General features: G+C 47.8%; 1 protein-coding gene across 1 annotated transcript; it reads right to left on the bottom strand.

The window, feature by feature from the left end:
* Window positions 1-1,206: 1,206 nt before the first annotated feature.
* Window positions 1,207-9,147, bottom strand: LOC119963744 (interleukin-8-like). The gene is made up of 4 exons (XM_038793046.1): window positions 8,909-9,147; window positions 8,343-8,472; window positions 8,044-8,123; window positions 1,207-1,814 (listed from the first exon to the last, which is right to left on the bottom strand). Exons 1-4 carry the CDS (start codon window positions 8,967-8,969, stop codon window positions 1,777-1,779), a joined length of 309 nt encoding a protein of 102 aa, XP_038648974.1. The 5' UTR covers window positions 8,970-9,147; the 3' UTR covers window positions 1,207-1,776.
* Window positions 9,148-19,900: the final 10,753 nt, after the last annotated feature.

Raw genomic sequence — 19,900 nt, 5'->3', positions numbered from 1 at the left:
AATGTCACTGCTGTCCACATAAAGGTCCATCTCAGAGAGTTGGCTAGCATGTTCCTTACGGTTTTGAGCTGATGCACATTTCAGTTAAACTCATTGATGCTGCTCATAGCCAATGTTCTTTACAGTGCTGAGATGCAAGTTCAGCCATGACCCACAGAGGGACAAGTACGACACTGGACACGAACATTAATGCAGAAACACAACATTGTTTCTTCCACAATAAAGGAAATGTCCCTAATTCCCCTGTAACCATCAATGCGTGCCAGCCATGAAGCATGCCACTACATTTGGCTCTCTTTCTAAGCCATTTTCAGCAAATAATGATGATGCACATGTGAGAAAATGAAATGCAATGTCATGTGAAATATTTACAAGTGAAAATTAAAGGTGAAAAACACGTGTCCCTTTTGTGTTCTCAACATGTCGGCAAGGTGGCATAGTGGTTAGCACTGCTGCCTCACCGCGTCAAGGGCCCGAGTTGGATTATGGCCTTGGGTGACTGCATGGGGAGTTTGAACGTTCTCCCTGTCCCCGGTTTCCTCGGGGTGCTCCGGTTTCCGACCAAGTCTAAAGGGTGTGCAGGTTTGGTGGTCTGGCCATGCTAAAATGTCCCTTAGTGTCCAAATATGCGCAGGTTAGGAGGCGTTATGGGGATGGGGTCAGGGAGTGCGCTAGGTTGGGTGCTCTTTCAGAGGATCGGTGCAGACGCGATGGATTGAATGGCCTCCTTATGCAATGTAGGGATTCTATGGATATTTTGAGTTAATGGCAAATTCTGGCAGTGATGCAGAGCCTCCCTGTTTTTCCAGTGGTTTCACCACAGAAAAGCTAACCCCGCCATGTGATCGCACATGTCTCCTGCGTGTACCTGTAGAACTTTAAATTTGAATTGTAACCTCAAGGGGAAATAGCAAGAAGCAAGTGAGCAGAGTGGTGCCCACTTTCTGTTCTGTCATTGGGAATGGTGTCTCATGGATAAAATTCCGCTCAATAGGTGGAATTTTACACCACCACGTCACCACTCCTTTCTCCCCTGCCAATCGCGGGTTGGCAGGTGGGGTATGGGTGTAAAATTTCACAGTGCCATGTAGAGGCGACCAGAGGCTTTCCTTCACCCAAAGCCACTTAACTCATGGGCCAATTCAGGCTCTTAAATGGTTTATTAATGGGATCTGTTTTTAATTATTAGTCTTTTACTGCGGTAAGGAGGTTCTTCAAGACCATTTTAATTGAAATAAGAAAGAACAATCATGATAATCCAGGTAGGCATGTAAACGTGAGGAGGTAGTTTGAGATAAAGAAATCATTTCAAGCATATATTGATTTGTTGAGTTATTGCTCATTGACATTAATTCTCCATTATTTCAAACACGGAAGTTAAACAACCGACAGTACCGGACTGAGACTTTTCCAAAAGTCCATAAATATCTTCATAATTTCCTGGTGCCTGCACTGCTTGTTAACTGAAAATTATTTTTTATTGTGAAGAATTGCAAACAAATTGATTCCAACCACAGAGTAACTTATAACAGGATCAGAGTAACAGTCATTAATAATCATATACATCAGAGCCACAAAATAAATCAGCTTGTTTCCTCAGGCTGTGGGTAAGCAATTACAGTGTTACAGAGAAAGAAGGTAAACTTATTTGCAGAACATAATGCAAGGCAAATACTGAAACAAGCTATTGGAAAGTTATATTAGAGAGTGAACACCCTGGACAGAGCTTCCTTCTTTCCAGTGTTCATCGTTCTACAGATTTGGAATTGCGTGATCTCATTGCGGCTTCAGCTCTTTGTTGCCTGGTTTGGCACCTGAAACAAAATTGAACAAATTATGAGTGGAATTCTCCATTCCTGAGACTAAGGGCTGGATTCTCTGATTGCCGACGCCGAAATCACATTCGCCAATTGGCCGGAGAATATGTTTTTATGCCAAAATCGGGGGTAGCGCTGCTTCTTGGATGCTCCGCCCCCCTCAAAAAACGGCATAATTGCTGAGTACGGCGCACATCATTGGAATGGCCTCAGGATGTCACCTAAGGCCCTCCCCCGATGCTCTGCCCCCAATCGGCCGACTTCTCGACGGCGTGGGGCGCGTGTGCTCACAGATTTCGGGGACCTTGCGTGGCGGCTACGGACTGCCGCCACAGTCGGGGGGGGGAGCCGTTCCGCTGGCCAGGGGTCTTCGGCAGGTACTGGGGGAACTGTTGGGGGTGGCCCAGGGGTGGGGAAGCGAGTTACCGGGGGACACTATCTGTCATGCCGGGTCCGCGCGTGGCTGGCACCATGTTGTATGGCGCAACCGCTGCAGGTCGCCGCCGTGCACATGCGCGGCCACGGACCCAACAATTCTCCATCCGTATCTGCAGGTAAAGCCATACATGGCGCGGCTGCTAGCCCCCCACTTGGTTCAGGGCAGCGCGACTTTTTGGTCGTAAGACTAGACACATGCTCCGGGCATAGCCTCAAAATCGGAGAATCCAGCCCGAAGTGTTGACGCCGGGGCAAAATTCGCAGACTTCCACAACAGCAAAACTGGCACCACACCTGTGCCGATTCAGCGACCGTGGAGGGGTTAGATCTAGCGCCATGTGGAACACGAGCAATTCTAACGGGATTCGTCGTGTCAGTGATTGAGACTCGGGAGGCTGACAAGCTGCAGGCGCATATATACATTTCACTCCCCACACGCACACATCCCAGCCAACAAGATAGCACTGGTTGCGCTGGAGTGTGCCCATCCTGCTGATGGGTTGGCTGGGGCCAGAGGGCACCTCAAGGGGTGCCCAGGGTGGGGAACGTATGCGACCTGTGGCTCTAAGTTCACAGTGGACAGTCAGTGGCATGCACTGATGCACAGCTGCCTTGCAGGCAACAGCAATAGTGTTCCATGCCGACCACCCCGACCACACGGCCCACCTCCTAGCCAACCCCCGCTACTCCCCTGGCCCAGGCAGAAGCCCCCCAACCAGCGGCATGACTGTCAGCAAACCATGGTGATGTTGGGCATTTTCCCTACCCCCCTCTCTCCCCTTAGCAGCCACGGCACCTGTTTCACAATTTTAAAAAGCACAAGTGAATCTCGCCATCAGGAATTCACCCCAGTCGGGGTGGAGAATCGCGGAGGTCCCGGAGAATACCGGGTCAGGCTGCTAATGATATGGCAACGGCATTTACTGTATGTGCGGAGTGGAATGCATTGACACCCACATCGAGGCGGTGAAGAATTGCGGTTTGGCGTGAAACCGGCGCCTACCACGGTTTTGGGAGTCTAAACCGATTCTCCACCCAATCGCGCTTCCGATTCTGCCGTCGGTCGACGGAGAATCCCGCCCTATGTTTCCCCCCACTAACTGCAGCTATTGTTTATGTATAGAGGATACTGCCTCCAGCAATGTAATTATGGAGGATTATCAATCAGACTATTCCAAAAGATGCGGAGCATTGTTAACATGTTTGTTTTTGCAACATGGTTTTAATATGCAGGATCCACAGGGTCGGATTGTTAAAACATAGTTTGGATTGTATCCCAGATTCAGCTAGAGGGAACCAAGTAATGATATATTTTTAAATAATAATAATCTTTATTAGTGTCACAAGTAGGCTTACATTAACAATGCAATGAAGTTACTGTGAAAATCCCCTAGTCGCTACACTCTGGCACCTGTTTGGGTGAACTTGGGCGAAATTCTCCGACCCCACGCAGGGTCGGAGAATCGGCCGGCAGCGGCGTTAATCCCGCTCCAGCAGGGTTTTTAATTCTCTGACCGGCCAAAAACCGGCGTTGTGCAAATCCCGCCGGCAGCCTCTGAAAACAGCTGGCGCCGGCGGGATGTCATTATATTTTTGTTTCCACAAATCTCCGGCCCGGATGGGCCGAAGTCCCGCCCTCCAACGCCCCTACCCCCCTCCCCACCACCCCTACCCCCCTCCCCACCACCCCTACCCCCCTCCCCACCACCCCTACCCCCCTCCCCAACCCCCCTCCCCACCACCCCTACCCCCCTCCAACGCCGCCCCCCCATCTCTCGCAACGCCGCAACCCCCCACCCTCAACGCCGGGTCCCCCCCCTCTCAACGCCGGGTCCCCCCCCCCCTCAACGCCGGTAACCACACCCCATCCCCCTCCCTCTGAAGGCTGGTACCCACACCCCCCCCCCGAAGGCCGGTACCCACACCCCCACACCCCCTCTCCTCCTCCCCCCCTTCCTTCCTCCTCCCCCCCTTCCTTCCTCCTCCCCCCCTCCTTCCTCCTCCCCCCCTTCCTTCCTCCTCCCCCCCTTCCTTCCTCCTCCCCTTCCTTCCTCCTCCCCCCCTTCCTTCCTCCGTTAGTGGGGAGGGTGCGGCGTTACTGGGGGGTGGGGGTTGGGGGGGTGCGGCGTTGGAGGGGGGTAGGGGTGGTGGGGAGGGGGGTAGGGGTTGTGGGGAGGGGGGTAGGGGTAGTGGGGAGGGGGGTAGGGGTGGTGGGGAGGGGGGTAGGGGTGGTGGGGAGGGGGGTAGGGGTGGTGGGGAGGGGGGTAGGGGCGTTGGAGGGAGGTAGGGGTGGTGAGGGGGGGGTGGTTGGGGTAGGGGGCAGCGGCGTACAGAGGGGGGGGCGACGGTGCGTTGGCCCCGGGCATCCGTCGCCCCCCCTCTCTGCACGCCGCTGCCCCCAAACCCCCCCCATGCCGCAACCCCCCCCCGATGCCGCAACCCCCCCCCAATGCCGCAACCCCCCCCCAATGCCGCAACCCCCCCGATGCCGCAACCCCCCCCATGCCGCAACCCCCCCCAATGCCGCAACCCCCCCGATGCCGCAACCCCCCCCCGATGCCGCAGCCCCCCCCGATGCCGCAACCCCCCCCGATGCCGCAACCCCCCCCGATGCCGCAACCCCCCCCCCCGATGCCGCAACCCCCCCCCCCCCCCGATGCCGCAACCCCCCCCAAATGCCGGAACCCCACCCCCCTAAATGCCGGGTCTGTCTCTCTCCTCCTCCCCCCTCCCTCAAAAAACGCCGGGTCTCACCACTTCCGCAGCTGGTGAAACTGACGCGTATCGCGTCAGTCCGCTACTGGCCCCTCCGGGAACGGAGAATCGCCGCCTAAAAGAAGGCCCCCACGCCGGAGTCATCTACACCAATTTTGCTCGCCGGAAATCGGCGTTACGACGGTCTGCAGAGAATTTCGCCCCTGGAGGGAGAATTTAGAATGTCCAATTCACCTAACAAACACGTCTTTTGGGAGGAAACCGGAGCACCCGGAGGAAACCCACGGGAGAACGTGCAGACTACGCATGGACAGTGACCCAGCCGGGAATCGAACACGGGTCCCTGGCACTGTGAAGGAACAGTGCTAACCACTGTGCTACCGTGCCTCCCATAATCTTTTTCAGACTTGCTATTGTTACTATAGGATTCGGTGGTTCTGTACAGAGTATATACTGGGTAAATGGGCATGGAAATCCTATAGGTTAGTATGGAGGGTATGAAGGACCATAGCAGTGGGGGTGAAGGGGCCTTGGGAGAAATTGCCTGCAAATGTGAGATATTAACTTGGGGATATATTAAGGAGATAACTGAAGTCAGGTTCACTGCCCCTAGTGGACTGGTTTAGCACAGGGCTAAATCACTGGCTTTGAAAGCAGACCGAGGCAGGCCAGCAGCGTGGTTCAATTCCCGTACCAGCTTCCCCGAACAGGCGCCGGAATATGGCGACTAGAGGCTTTTCACAGTAACTTCATTTGAAGCCTACTTGTGACAATAAGTGTTTTTCATTTTCATTTCAGAAAGATCTCGAAGGCAGCCACATGCGTTACCGGGAGCGAAGGCAGGCTGATAAGAGGCCTGACATTATTTAAGAGGTGACTATGGTAGTGGACAGGGGTGTGTCTATGCATGTTGCTTATATGAACTTCCAGAAAGCATTTGATAAAGTCTCACATAAGGAACGGTTAACTAAGGTGGAAACCCGCGGAACTGAGAGCAAATTACTGACATGGCTGGGAAATTGGTTGAGTGGCAGGCGACAGAAAGTAGGGATAATGGATAGGCACCCAACACCCAGGGGCTGTTCAGCACACTGGGCTAAATCGCTGGCTTTGAAAGCAGATCAAGACAGGCCAGCAGCACGGTTCAATTCCCGTACCAGCCTCCCCGAACAGGCGCAGGAATATGGCGACTAGGGGCTTTTCACAGTAACTTCATTGAAGTCTACTCGTGACAATAAGCGATTTTCATTTTCAATTTCAGGCTGTGATTAGTGGTGTCCCACAAGGATCTGTTTTAGGGCCTCAATTGTTCGCATTATTCATTAACAACTTGGATCATGGCATAGAAATTCATATATCCAAGTTTGCTGATGACACAAGTTTGGGTAGCATTGCGGACAGTGTAGATGACAGCATAAAATTACAAAGGGATATTGATAGACCAGGTGAATAGGCAAAAACTGTGACAGATGGATTTCAATGTAAGCAAGTGTGAGGTTATCTACTTTGGTGTCAAAAGGGATATATCAGGGTACTTACTAGATGTTATAAAGCTAAATTCAGGAGACGTCCAAAGATATCTTGGGGTTCAGGAGCATGGATCTTTAAAATGCTACGAAAAATGCAGATATTAATCAAGAAGGCTAATGGAATGCTGGCCTTTATATCTGAAGGACTGGAGTATAAGGACATAAAAGTGTTATGCTGGAGCTTTACAAAACCCTGGTTAGACCCCACTTGGAGTACTGTGAGCAGATCTCGATACCACAATCGAGGAAGGATATTTTGGCCTTGGAGGGAGGCAGTTTTACTAGAATGATACCTGGACGACAGGGGTTAAGTTATGAGGAGAGATTATGCAAATTAGACCTGTTTTCTCTAGAATTTAGAAGGTTAAGGGGTAATCTGATCAAAGTCTTCAAGTTATCAACAGGAAAAGACAGGGCAAATAAAGATAAATTGTTTCCTCTGGTTGGAGATTCTAGAACTAGGGGCCATATCCTAGAAATTAGGGCCAGACCACTCAGGAGAGATGTTGGGAAGCATTTCTACACACACAGTGTGGTAGAGGTTTGGATGGTGGAGCAGGCTTGAGGGGGTGAATGGCCTCCTCCTGTTCCTATGTTCCTATGTCTCAGTGCTCTGGGGTGTCATCCAAGTTACACTAAAGTCCATAAAATAAAAACCAGCCTTCACCCTTGATGGAACCATCAATTCACGAGACACGTGTTTTAAGATATGAACAGTGATTTTAATCTACTTACTACAGAGCCAGCCTGTTACCCGTTGAACTCTCGATGAACTGCAGGCTGACCCTGGAGACGGTTATTTATACAGTAGTCAAGGGGGAGGAGTCATGGGCGGAGCCAAGGGTGGAGCCCTGTACAAACTCCTGAGCATTCCCAGAGCTACTCCCCCTAGTGGTCGAATAACGCTACTGCGCTTACAATAGTATTGGTAAATATAGTGTGAATTACTACGTTACATTCACCACAACCCCTTTACCCCCCACCAATGGAACAGAAGATCTCTCCGGCAGGACGGGACGGACAATTCCACCCTATTTATGTCTTGCATTTTGTAAGCTGATTCCCACCTCTACGAGGAGACAAAAACCCAGCCCCAGGTCTCTTGAAATGATTCATTCTATGAAATGAAAATCGCTTATTGTCACGAGTAGGCTTCAATGAAGTTACTGTGAAAAGCCCCTAGTCGCCACATTCCGGCGCCTGTCCAGGGAGGCTGGTACAGGAATCGAACCGGGCTGCTGGCCTGCTTGGTCTGCTTTAAAAGCCAGCAATTTAGCTGAGTGAGCTAAACCAGCCCTATGCAGGTAGACAGGGCACTTCCATGTTGAGGTGCCCTTGTGTTTTCCTGCCTACCTCAGCTGTGCCAACCTGCCCTATTGTGGCTGCCAGCCTTACATCGTTGAGCCGCCTTTGATTGGCACTGCAGCATTGGGTCAACAAATTTGAAGGCGGCCGATTGGGAGGCTGCCTCCTGGAAAATGCACTGATGGACGTGCTGAGAACATCTGGTAAATTCTGAATTCTGAGAAACACCAAACACCTACCTTTCTTAGCTTTAATGATAATCTTCACCCACTGGGCATCAGGACTCACACATACTTTCTCCCCAGTACTTTTGGTGACACTGTGAACAGAAGAAGAAGTTTTGAAAACAAATCCATGGAAAATGGATGTCTTCCTCTGAGAGTTGAGATGTCAGTAAAGCTATGAAATATATTTCTTCAAACCTGCATCGTAAACAAATTATGATTGATCCAATGTGTTTTGAATAAATAACACAGTATCGAAGTAGATGTGATAGAAAGAGAAAGGTTAAACATGATATTCTGACACATTTACTCACATTATCTCCACTGTCTCACAGTGCGACCCCTTGGGAATATATTTCAAATTCTTGATCAGCCTCGGATTGATAAAATTGGACCTGGTGTGAGGGCACAGACACCGGCCTTGAGTTCCTGGCAGAGGAATACCTGTGAAAAGATCGATTTAACTTTAATTCAATTATTGATTGAAATAGCGAGAATCTTTGCACTTTGTTCCAGAGTTGAGATACTTTAATTGATTCCCTACACAATCCACCACAAGGACATACCAATCATCTGCCAAATAATGCAAACAATCAAATGATTCTACTATCCTGGAGAGGACTGTCACATTTTATAAAAATTAAATGCAGGGAAATCTTTTACAAATGTAAACTCCTGGGTTCAAATTGATTTAAATGATTAAATGCAGTTATATTAATAATGCTGTGCTCAAACTGGCTTTGTACAGCCAATAACATTGGTGTTTGTACAATTGTTCAATGTGACACTTTGACATGTAAAGTTGGATCAGTAACTTAGCAGACTCTTTTCCATACTAAAATACAACTAAGTAAAACACAAGATAGAAATGTCAACATACCCTGCGCAGTGATGGCACACTGAAACAAGATGAGAATCATTGCAGTGGTTGCTGTGTTCATCTTTAGCCTTGTGCTGAATAGGTTTCTGCTGAAGGACCTTCTGTCTACGTCCGTGTTTCTCTCTCTCTGCTGAGGGAAGTTCTTCTGAAGAGGGTCCCAAAGAGGGATTATTTATTGAGATCCTCTGCTCTCACTTTGTCTAATCTCGAGCACGAAGCTGACAAAAATCCTGTGGAATGGAGTTTCCCTGCTCCTTGCTCAAGCTTTGTTTCACTTTTGCCTTTTTAACATGTTCACAGCCTCAAACATAGCTTACAGCAGCAACAGGCAGGTAATCTGTTCTTATGGGAGGTGAATTATGACTGTGTAGATTGTAAAGATTTTAGAAACACAGGGAGAGAATTAGACCGTTTAGTCCCTCGAGGCTGTTTGGCCATGCAATGAGATCATGGTGTTTCTGTGGCCTAGCTACAAACATCTCTGCCTTTGGCAGACAAAATTCTTATCAATGTCAGTTTTTAAATTAACAATCGATCTTGTTGTCTGTAAAATTCAGACACTTAGACCAGTTTATTATTCGAACGATTTATCCAGGTGCCCTTATTTGCGAGACGGACAAAGGACAAACGCAAGTTCTGAATTCAACCCAAGTTTTTTTCAAATATCAATAAAACAGTTATCCCCCCAAAATAGCCCAACTATAGTATGCAAAAGATTCTTAATACTCCTCGTGCCATTGAGCTGCAGGTCCAATGTTCTGACTTTCAGTTGTTGCAGGGCCTTTGGCGGCAAAGGTGGGCCTCGCAGGCTGCTTCCTTCTGTCCTCTGGCCCGCCGTTGAGTCTTCTCCGCTGCTTCTGCATTGAGTCTTCACTGGGGAGCCTGCTGGGCGGGAGTCACAATTCCCAGTGGCGTTGCCGATTGCAACTCTGCAGGACACCAGGAGCTCCCTACAGAGGTCCATCCTCAGGAGCATTGTCTGTGTGTAAACGTATCCCACATAAGGCGATCTTGGTGCCAGAAAGTCTGGCTTCATCTGGGCAATCCACAATAATCGATCCATTTGAATGGGGCCGATTATCTTCTAATGTCCTATTTACAGGACAAACCCAGACTTGCCCCGGCTGTCTGTCTCTGTCCAGTATATTTGTGTTTGGCTGTTTGACTTCCCATCAGGCCTGTCTGTGGTTCTGACTGTGTTTTTAATTTAAAGTGTCCAATTCATCATTTAAAATGTCTAATTTTGTATCAGGCCTAAGATTCAGGCATTGGTCATTTTACCACAATCTTACACCAGTTGCCATTTGTGGAGGAACGTTCCAAACTCTACCATGCTTTGCATTAAGAAGTATTTCCTAATTTCACACCTGAAAAGTCTGGCTCTAATTTTCCGACTATGCGCCCAATCTTTGACTCCTCAACCAACAAAAATAGCTTCTCTCTATCTAAAGTAACTGTTCACCGAATGCCTTGAAAATCTTAATCAAATTATCCCTTAACCTTCTCAACTCCAAAGATTACAAATCTACTGCTTTATGTAATCTCTCCTCGTGATTTAATCCTTGGAGTGCACGTATCATTCTGGTAAACCTACACTGCACTTGATCCAAGGCTTCCTAAGCTGCGGTGTCCAAAACAGCTTGCAGTGTTCCAGATGTGGTTGACCAGGGCTTTGCATAGTTGGAACATGACATCTTGTATTTTAATCCTCCAGATATAAAGGCCACAGTTCATTAACCTTTCTTACCATCACATGGTAATGATGTGTGTATCTGATCCCCAAATGTCTTCACTGCTTCAAGCGTTTCACCATGTAGAAAGTACCGTCTTTCCTTTTTTAGCACTATAGAAACATAACAAATAGGAGCAGGAGGAGGCCATTTGGGCCTTCAAGCGGGCACCACCATTCATTATGATAATGGCTGAACATCCAACTCAGTAACCTGTTCTCACTTTCCCCCCATATCCTTTGATCCCTTAGCCTCAAGAGCTATATCTAACTCCTTCTTGAAACATACAAGGCTGGATTCTCCAATCCTGCGGCTATGTCCACAGGATCCGTCTGGTCTTATAACCAGAAAGTCAGCACCGCACCCGCACCGATCCTCCGTCCGGTGGGGGGGGTGGGGGGGCTAACAGCCATGCATTGTAAAGCCCCCAGCTTTACCTGCGGATACGGCCGCAGAATTGCCGGGTTCATGGCTGCGCATTCACACAGCGGCAGTCGCACCGTGCAACATGGCGCCGGCCGCACGTGAACCTAGCCTGCCAAAACCTGGCCCCCTGTGACAAGCCATGCCACCCCAGGACCACCTCTCACCAGTCCCCGAGCCCACGATGAATGCCCCACTGCCAGCGGGATGGCTCCCCCCTAACTGTCGTGGTGCTGGACTCAGTCCGCAGCCACCATGCGAGGTCCCCGAACGGTGTGAGCACATGTGTCCCACACCGTCGGGGACTCAGCCCATCGGGGGTAGAGCATCGGGTGAGGGCCTCAGGTGGCAGCCTGAGGCCGCCCATACAGTGTGTGCCATACTCGGAGTACGTTGTTTTTGAGGGGGCGGAGCATTGCAAAAAAGGTGCCACCCACAGATTCCGGTGTAAACGGGGATTCTCCGGCCAATCGACTAATGCGAATTCGGCGTCGGCGATCAGAGAAACCTGCCCACAATGTTTTGGTCTCAACATTTTTCTAGATAGAGAATTCCACAGTCTCACCACTCTCTGGATGAAGATGTTTCTCCTCATCTCAGTCGGAAATGGTTTACCCCTTATCCTTAGACTCTGACCCCTGATTCTGAACACTCCCACCATCAGGATCATCCTTTCTGCATCTACCCTGTCTAGTCCTGTTAGAATTTTATATGTTTCTATGAGACACCCCTCCTCATTCTTCTGAACTCCAGTGAATATAATCCTATCTGACTCAATCTCTCGTATATCAGTCCTGCCATCCAGGAAACAGCCTGGTAAACCTTCACTGGATTCCTTCTATAGCAAGAACATCCTTCCTCAGATAAGGACACCAGAACTGCACACAATATTTCAGGTGTGGTCTCACCAAGGCCCTGATATCCCTGCTTCTGTACTCACTATGAAGACCGACATACTATTTGCTGCCTTTACTGCCTGCTGTACCGGGATGCAAGTGGTGTACAAGGACACCCAAGTCTTGTTGCACATTCCCCTCACTCAATGTACATCTGCCATGCATTTACCCACTCATTCAACTTGTCCAAATCATAGGAAGCATCTCTGCATCCTCATCAGAGCTCACCCTCCCTCCCAGTTTTATAACATCTGCAATTTTGGGAATATTACATTTAGTTCCTTCATCTAAATTATTAATATACATTGAGAATGACTAGCGTCCCAGCACTCATCTCTGCGATACCCTTAGCCACTGCCTGTCACTTGGTGAAAGACGCATTTATTACACTTTTTTTCCTGTCTGTCAACCAGCTTTCTTTCCCTCTCAATATTCTACCCCAATCCCAGATACTTAAATTTTACACACTGCTCTCTTATGTGGGACCTTGTCAAAAGTCTTCTGAAAGTTCAAAAAGATCACATCCACTGGCTCCCCCTCATCAACTGTATGAGTTACATCCTCAAAGAATTCCAGTAGATTTTTCAAGCATTATTTCCCTTTCATAAATCCATGCTGACCTGCCTGATCCTGCTATTATTTTCAAAATGCTCTGCTATCAAATCTTCGATAATGGATGTCAGAATTTTCCCACTACCGACGTCAGGCTCGCTGATCTATAATACACTGTTTTCTCTCTATCTCCCTTTTTAAATGGGGGGCAGCAGGGTAGCATGGTGGTTAGCATAAATGCTTCACAGCTCCAGGGTCCCAGGTTCGATTCCCGGCTGGGTCACTGTCTGTGTGGAGTCTGCACGTTCTCCCCCTGTGTGCGTGGGTTTCCTCCGGGTGCTCCGGTTTCCTCCCACAGTCCAAAGATGTGCGGGTTAGGTGGATTGGCCATGCTAAATTGCCCGTAGTGTCCTAATAAAAGTAAGGTTAAGGGGGGGTTGTTGGGTTACGGGTATAGGGTGGTAACGTGGGTTTGAGTAGGGTGATCATGGCTCGGCGCAACATTGAGGGCCGAAGGGCCTGTTCTGTGCTGTACTGTTCTATGTTCTATGTTCTAAATACTGGTGTTATATTAGCTACCCTCCAAACTGCAAGAACTGTTCCAGAATTTATCGAATCATGGAAGATAACCAAAAATTGATCCATTATTTCTCGGGCCACTTCCTTCAGTACTCTGAGATGTAGATTATCAGGCCCTCGTGATTTATCGGCCTTCAATCCAATCAATGTCCCCAACATTTCCCTACTAATACTGAATTCCTTCAGTTTCTCGCTTTCACTAAACCCTGTGTTCCCCAACATTTCTGGTACATGACATGTGTCCTCCTTTGTGAAAACAGAACCAAAGTATGTATTTGGTTGGTCATCCATTTCTTTCATTATAAATTCCCCTGATTCTGACTGTAAGGAACCTGCATGTATCCTCACCAATCTTTTCCTCTTCTCACACTTATAGAAGCTTTTACAGTTAGTTTTTATGTTCCCTACCAGATTACTCTTGTATTCAATTTTCCCTTTCCTAATCAATTCCTTTGTCCTCCTTTGCTGAATTCTAAACTGCTACCAGTCCCAGGTCTGCTGTTTTTTCCAGCCAATTTGTATGCCTCTTCCTTGGATCCAGTTCTATCTCTAATTCCCTTGTTAGCCATGGTTTGGCCACCTATTCTCATTTTATTTTTGCGTCAGACTGGAATGAATAATTGTTGTAGTTAACCCATGCGCTCTTTGAATGTTCGCCATAGCTTATCCACCATCATCCCTTTAAGTTACACTCCCCAATCCATCATAGCCAACTCATACCTCATACCATCGTAATTTCTTTTATTTATATTCAGGACCTTCGTCTCAGAATCTACATCACCGTCCATCATGATGACAAATTCTACCATGTTATGGTCATTCATCCCCAAAGACTCTCGTACAATTATACTGACAATTATTCCTTTCTCATTAAACAATACCCAGTCTGGGATGGCCTGACTCGCTAATTGGTTTCTTAATGTATTGGTCCAAAAAAACATCCCATGCACATTGCAGGAATTCTTCCTCTACAATATTGTTACTAATTTGATTTATATGCAGATTAAAGAGGCCCATAATTACACATGTTCCTTTATCGCATGTGTCTTTAATTTCCTGTTCAATGCCATTCCCAAAATCACCATTGCAGTTTGGGATCTATATACATCCCCCACTAACCTTTTTTGGTCCTTGGTGTCTCTCAGCTTCGCCCATACAGATTCCATATTGTTGGAGCTAATACCTTCTACACTATTACATTGATGTCCTTTCTAACCAGCAATGTTACTCAACCACCTTTTCCTTATTGTCTGTACTTCCTAAATACTGAATATCTCTGGATGTTCAATTCCCATCCATGGTCACCTTGCAGCCACATCACCATAATGCCAACTATATCATACCCATTTACATCTATTTGCGTGATTAATTCATCCACTTTTTTGCGAATGCTCTGGGCATTAAGGCAGAAATCTTAAGTGTTGTATTTTTAACGTTCCTTGTCCCATTTCCGTTATATTACACTATGGCCCTGCTTGACTCTGGCCCTTATTTTTTCTGCCTATCACTTTCCTTATTCCCCTTTCTATCTTTTCTTCTTATCCTTCTTTCCCCCTCCTCCATCTCCTTACATAGGTTTCCATCCCCCTGCCATTTTAGTTAAACCCTCCCCAATCCCTCCAAAAGTAGATAACCACCAATGGGATTCTCCATTCTTGAGACTAAGTGCAAACACGGGGCAGGATTTGTGTACTTCCACGACAGCAAAACTGGCGCCTCACCTGGACAAATTCAGTGATCGTTGCGTGGTTGGCACCAGCGGCCAGTGGATCACAATCGGTTACAATGAAAAACAGTGCCGGATTCGCGACTGACACTCAGAAGGCTGACAAGCTGCAGCCGCATATATACACTGCACTCACCAAACACACCATCCCAACCAACAATATGGCACTGGTTGTGCTAGAGCATGCCCATCCCATTGATGGGTCGACTGGGGCCAGAGGGTTACCTAAGGTGGGTGGCCTGGTGGGAGGCACCCACATGTCCCGTGGCCCTAAGTTCACAGTGGACAGTCAGAGGCATGCACAGCTGCATGACTGCCTGGCAAGCTGCGGCAAAGGTGTATTGTGCCCGTCCACCCTGACCCCATAGCCCAGCTCCTGGCCAACCCCGCTACTCTCCCCGGCCCTGGCAGGAGACCCCCAGCCATCGGCACAACTGACAGCACACTGTGGTGATGTTGCACACTTTCCATACCCCTCTCTCTCCCTCAGAAGGCACAGCACCTATTTGACTATTTTTGAAAGCACAAGTGAACCTCGCCATTGGGGATTCACCCCAGTGGAGGCAAAGAATCGCGGAGGCCTTGGAAAATACAGGGTCAGGCCCTCCAATGATATGCCAATGGAGTTTACTGTGCGTGTGGAGTGGAACACATTGACACCACTGTTGAGGCACCAGAGAATTGTGATTTGGCTTGAAGCCGCTGCCTGCCATGATAAAAGAAGACACAAAGGCAAGAATAGATGCTGGACCACTGGAAAATGATGTTGGAGCAGTTGCAATAGGAAACAAAGGAATGGCAGAGGAACTGAATAGTTACTTTGCATCATCCATGGAAGACACCAGTGGGATACCAGAGCTCCAGGAGAATCAGGGGGCAGAGCTGAGTGTAGTGGCCATCACAAGAAGGTTCTGTGGAAATTGAAAGCTCTAAGGTGGATAAATCACCTAGACCAGATGGACTACACCCTCGGCGATCTAAAATAGCTAGCTGACGAGATTGTGGAGGCATTGATGGTGATCTTTCAGAAATCACTGGAGGCAGGAAGGGTCCTAGAGGACTGGAAAGTGGCTGATGTAATGTCCCTGTTTAAGAAGGGAGAGGGGCAAAAGATGGGAAATTATAGGCTGGTTAGCCTGACTTTGGTCATTGGTAGGATTTTAGAGTCCATTATTAAAGATGAGATTGCAGAATAATTGGAAATGCATGATAAAATAGTATTACATAGAACATAGAACAGTACAGCACAGAACAGGCCCTTCGGCCCTCGATGTTGTGCCGAGCAATGATCACCCTACTTAAACCCACGTAACCCGTATACCCATAACCCAACAATCCCCCCATTAACCTTACACTACGGGCAATTTAGCATGGCCAATCCACCTAACCCGCACATCTTTGGACTGTGGGAGGAAACCGGAGCACCCGGAGGAAACCCACGCACACACAGGGAGGACGTGCAGACTCCACACAGACAGTGACCCAGCCGGGAATCGAACCTGGGACCGTGGAGCTGTGAAGCATTGATGCTAACCACCATGCTACCATGAGGCCCCACTACCTTGAGTCAGCATAGCTTCATCAAGGGGCATCATGTCTGCAAATTCTTTGAAGAGGCAATAAGGAAGTTAGACAAAGGAGAACCAGTGGGCTTGATTTATTTAGATTTCCAGAAGGCCGTTGACAAGGTGCCGCAGAGGAGACTGTAAAATAAGTTCCAATGGTGTTAAGGGTACGGTACTAGCATGGATAGAGGATTGGCTGGCTGGCAGAAGGCAGAGAGCGGGGATAAAGGGGTCCTTTTCAGAATGGTGCTGGTGACTAGTGGTGTGCTTTAGGAGTCTGTGCTGGGACCACAACTTTTCACAATATACATTAATGATCTGGAAGAAGGTACTGAAGGCACTGTTGCTAAGTTTGCAGATGGTACAAAGATCTGTAGAGGGACAAGTATTGAGGAAGCAGGGGAGCTGCAGAAGGACTTGGACAGGCTAAGACAGTGGGCAAAGAAGTGGCAGATGGAATGCAATGTGGAAAAGTGTGAGGTTATGCACTTTGGAAGGAGGAATGGAGGCATAGATTATTTTCCAAATGGGGAAATGCTTAGGACATCAGAAGCATAAAGGGGCTTCGGAGTCCTTTTTCAAGATTGTCTTCAGGTTAACGCACAGGTTCACTCGGCAGTTAGGAAGGCAGATGCATTGTTATCATTCACGTTGAGAGGGCTAGAATACAAGAGCAGGCATGTACCTCTGAGGCTGTATAAGGCTCTGGTCAGAATTCATTTGGAGTATTGTGAGCGGTTTTAGGCCCAGTGATGTGCTGGCCTTGGAAAGGTTCCAGGGGAGGTTCACAAGAATGATACCTGAAACAAAGAGCTTGTCATATGAAGAGCGGTTGAGGACTCTGGGTCTGTACTCATTGGAGTTTAGAAGGATGAAGGGGGATCTTATTGCAACTTATTGGATACTTATTGGATGTGGACAGGATGTTTCCACTTGTCGGAAAAACTAGAACCAGAGGGCACAACCTCAGAATAAGGGGACGTTCCTTTAAAACAGAGATAAGAAGGAATTTCTTCAGCCAGAGGGTGGTGAATCTGTGGAACTCTTTGCTACAGAAGGCTGTGGAGGCCAAATCACTGAGACAGAGACAGATAGGTTCTTGATTGATAAGGGGATCAGGGGTTATGGGGAGAAGGCAGGAGAATGGAGAATGGAGATGAGAAAATGGCAAAGCAGATGGGCCGAGTGGTCTAATTCTGCTCATATGTCTTATGGTCTTTTGAATTTAGCATTAAAACCAATTCTCCACACAACTGTGTTTCCTGATTCTGGGGTCAGCCGACGGAGAATCCCGCCCATAATTTCTGCCTGTTACTTGCTGCGCTTTATGATGTGACTCTTTGGACCTTAATGTGTCGGTTTGGAAAGAGATACAATGGTGTAAATGGAGTTCAAAAGATGGTTCAAGTTGCCACTTGTCATGAATTTAAGTTTGACAACGCAACAATTTCAGTTCTGGAATAGAAATGTCGCCAATATTCTTGCACGAGCGGAGATGTTTTATTTTGCTGTCAGCTATTTCCTTGGCTGTTTGTTGTTCAAACTGACTAATTGACTCAGAGTTAAAACGTGGCTAAGACTTTGCAGGGAATCACCAATCACAAGGTCTGATTAATTATACATCAGACGTTCTTCCTCAAAATGAAGTTTCAGATTGGTTGCAGAAAAATTCAGTTCCACATTTGGCGTCTGACCCCAAGGACAATGTCATTTTCTAAACTTGGCCCCATTTCTTAGGATTATTATAAAAAGGAAACACTCCTGAATTGAAACTTGAGAATTACAAGAAGCGGCCCGTTCTGTGATTTCACAGAATTTACAGTGCGGAAGGAAGCCATTCGGCGCATCACGTCTGCACTGGCCCTTGGAAAGAGCCCGCGCCTCCACCTATCCCGTAACACACATAACTGTTTTGACATTAAGGGGCAATTTAGCATGGCCAATTCATCTAACCTGCACATCTTTGGACTGTGGGAGGAAACCGGAGCACCGGGAGGAAAACACACGAAGACACGGGGAGAACATTGCTCGGCACAACATCGAGGGCCGAAGGGCCTGTTCTGTGCTGTACTGTTCTATGTTCTGTGTAACGTGCAGACTCCGCACAGTCACCCGAGGCCGGAGTTGAACCCTGGACCCGTGAGGCAACAGTGTTAACCACTGTGCTACCATGCCAGCCATACAGGTTGCAGAGTTAAAACTATATCTCTGCTCATTTTACAAAAGTTCACATTCCAATTGTAAAGCAATGCACTTAGGCAAAACTATTTGCGGATGTTAGTTGCAATTATTTTCATCTTTTCAATAAGAATTTGCACCAGCATATTAAAATGGCTATATTAGATAGGGCGGAGGCAGCCTGCCATTGGCTGGATTTCACTCTCCGCAACTGGAGAACCTATGGCGGGTCCAGAAGATCCCGTCAGAAGGAACAGACAGAAAATCCCACCTTCAGTATTTCAACTAAACAATGTCAGGATTAAGGTCAGGACTGAGCACACTTGTCACACAGACTTGAACGTATGAGCAACCACACAAATAGATCTTATCATATTTAGATTCGGTATAAATACCCTGGAGTTTAGAATTATGATGTGATGCATCTGGTGTGTGGGTGAGGGGAGTTAGCTCCTTTTGTACATAGTTTGTTTCTCTTTTTCAGCTTATTCTGTTCATAGAATCATAGAATCCCTACAATGCAGAAGGAGGCCGTTCACCCGTCGGGTCCGCACCGATCCTCCGAAAGACCACCCCACCTAGGCCCACACCCCTGCCCTATTCCGCACAGCAACTAATCTGCACATCTTTGGTCACTGAGGGGCAATTTAGCATGGCCAATCCACCTAACGTGCACATCATTGGACTGTGGGAGGAAACCAGAGTACCCAGAGGAAACCCACGCAGACACAGTGGTTAGGCCACAGCTAGAGTATTGTGCGTAGTTCTGGAATCCACATTATAGGAGGGATGTGATAGCATTGGAAAGGGTGCAGAGGAGATTTGCCAGGATGTTGCCCAGTGAGTTTTAGTTATGAAGTGAGATTGGATAGCCTGGGGTTCTTTTCCTCGGAGCAGAGAAGACTGAGGGGTGACATGATCAAGATATATAAAATTATGAGGGGCATAGATACAGTAGGCAGGAAAGTTTTCCCCTTGGTGGAAGGATCAATGACCCGAGGGCCTTTTTCTGGGCGTCGCAAGCTGTGCCAGTATTTATTGCCCATCCATAATTGCCCTTGAGGGGGCAGTTAAGAGTCAACCACATCGTTGACGGTCTGGAGTCACGTGTAGGCCAGACCAGGTAAGATGGCAGATTTCCTTCCCGAAAGGACATTAGTGAACGAGATGGGTTTTTACGACAATCGGCTATGGTCTCATGGTCATCTATAGACTTTCATTTCCAGATTTTTATTGAATTCAAATTTCACCATCTGCCGTGACAGGATTCAAACCCAGGTCCCCAGAGCATTACCCTGGGTTTCTGGTTTACTAGTCTAGTAACAATATCACTACACCACCGC

Source organism: Scyliorhinus canicula, chromosome 3, assembly GCF_902713615.1.
Source record: "Scyliorhinus canicula chromosome 3, sScyCan1.1, whole genome shotgun sequence".
NCBI classification, from domain to species: domain Eukaryota; kingdom Metazoa; phylum Chordata; class Chondrichthyes; order Carcharhiniformes; family Scyliorhinidae; genus Scyliorhinus; species Scyliorhinus canicula.
This window is presented reverse-complemented; position numbering and strand designations above follow the sequence as displayed.

Bases quoted from the DNA above. Each gene is read 5' to 3' on its own strand.
- LOC119963744 (XM_038793046.1), bottom strand. From the start codon at position 8,969: ATGAACACAGCAACCACTGCAATGATTCTCATCTTGTTTCAGTGTGCC. The intron at 8,473-8,908 runs GTATGTTGACAT...ATCTTTTCACAG, and splicing joins GTGTGCCATCACTGCGCAGG to GTATTCCTCTGCCAGGAACT. The intron at 8,124-8,342 runs GTGAGTAAATGT...TTCTGTTCACAG, and splicing joins TGTGAGACAGTGGAGATAAT to TGTCACCAAAAGTACTGGGG.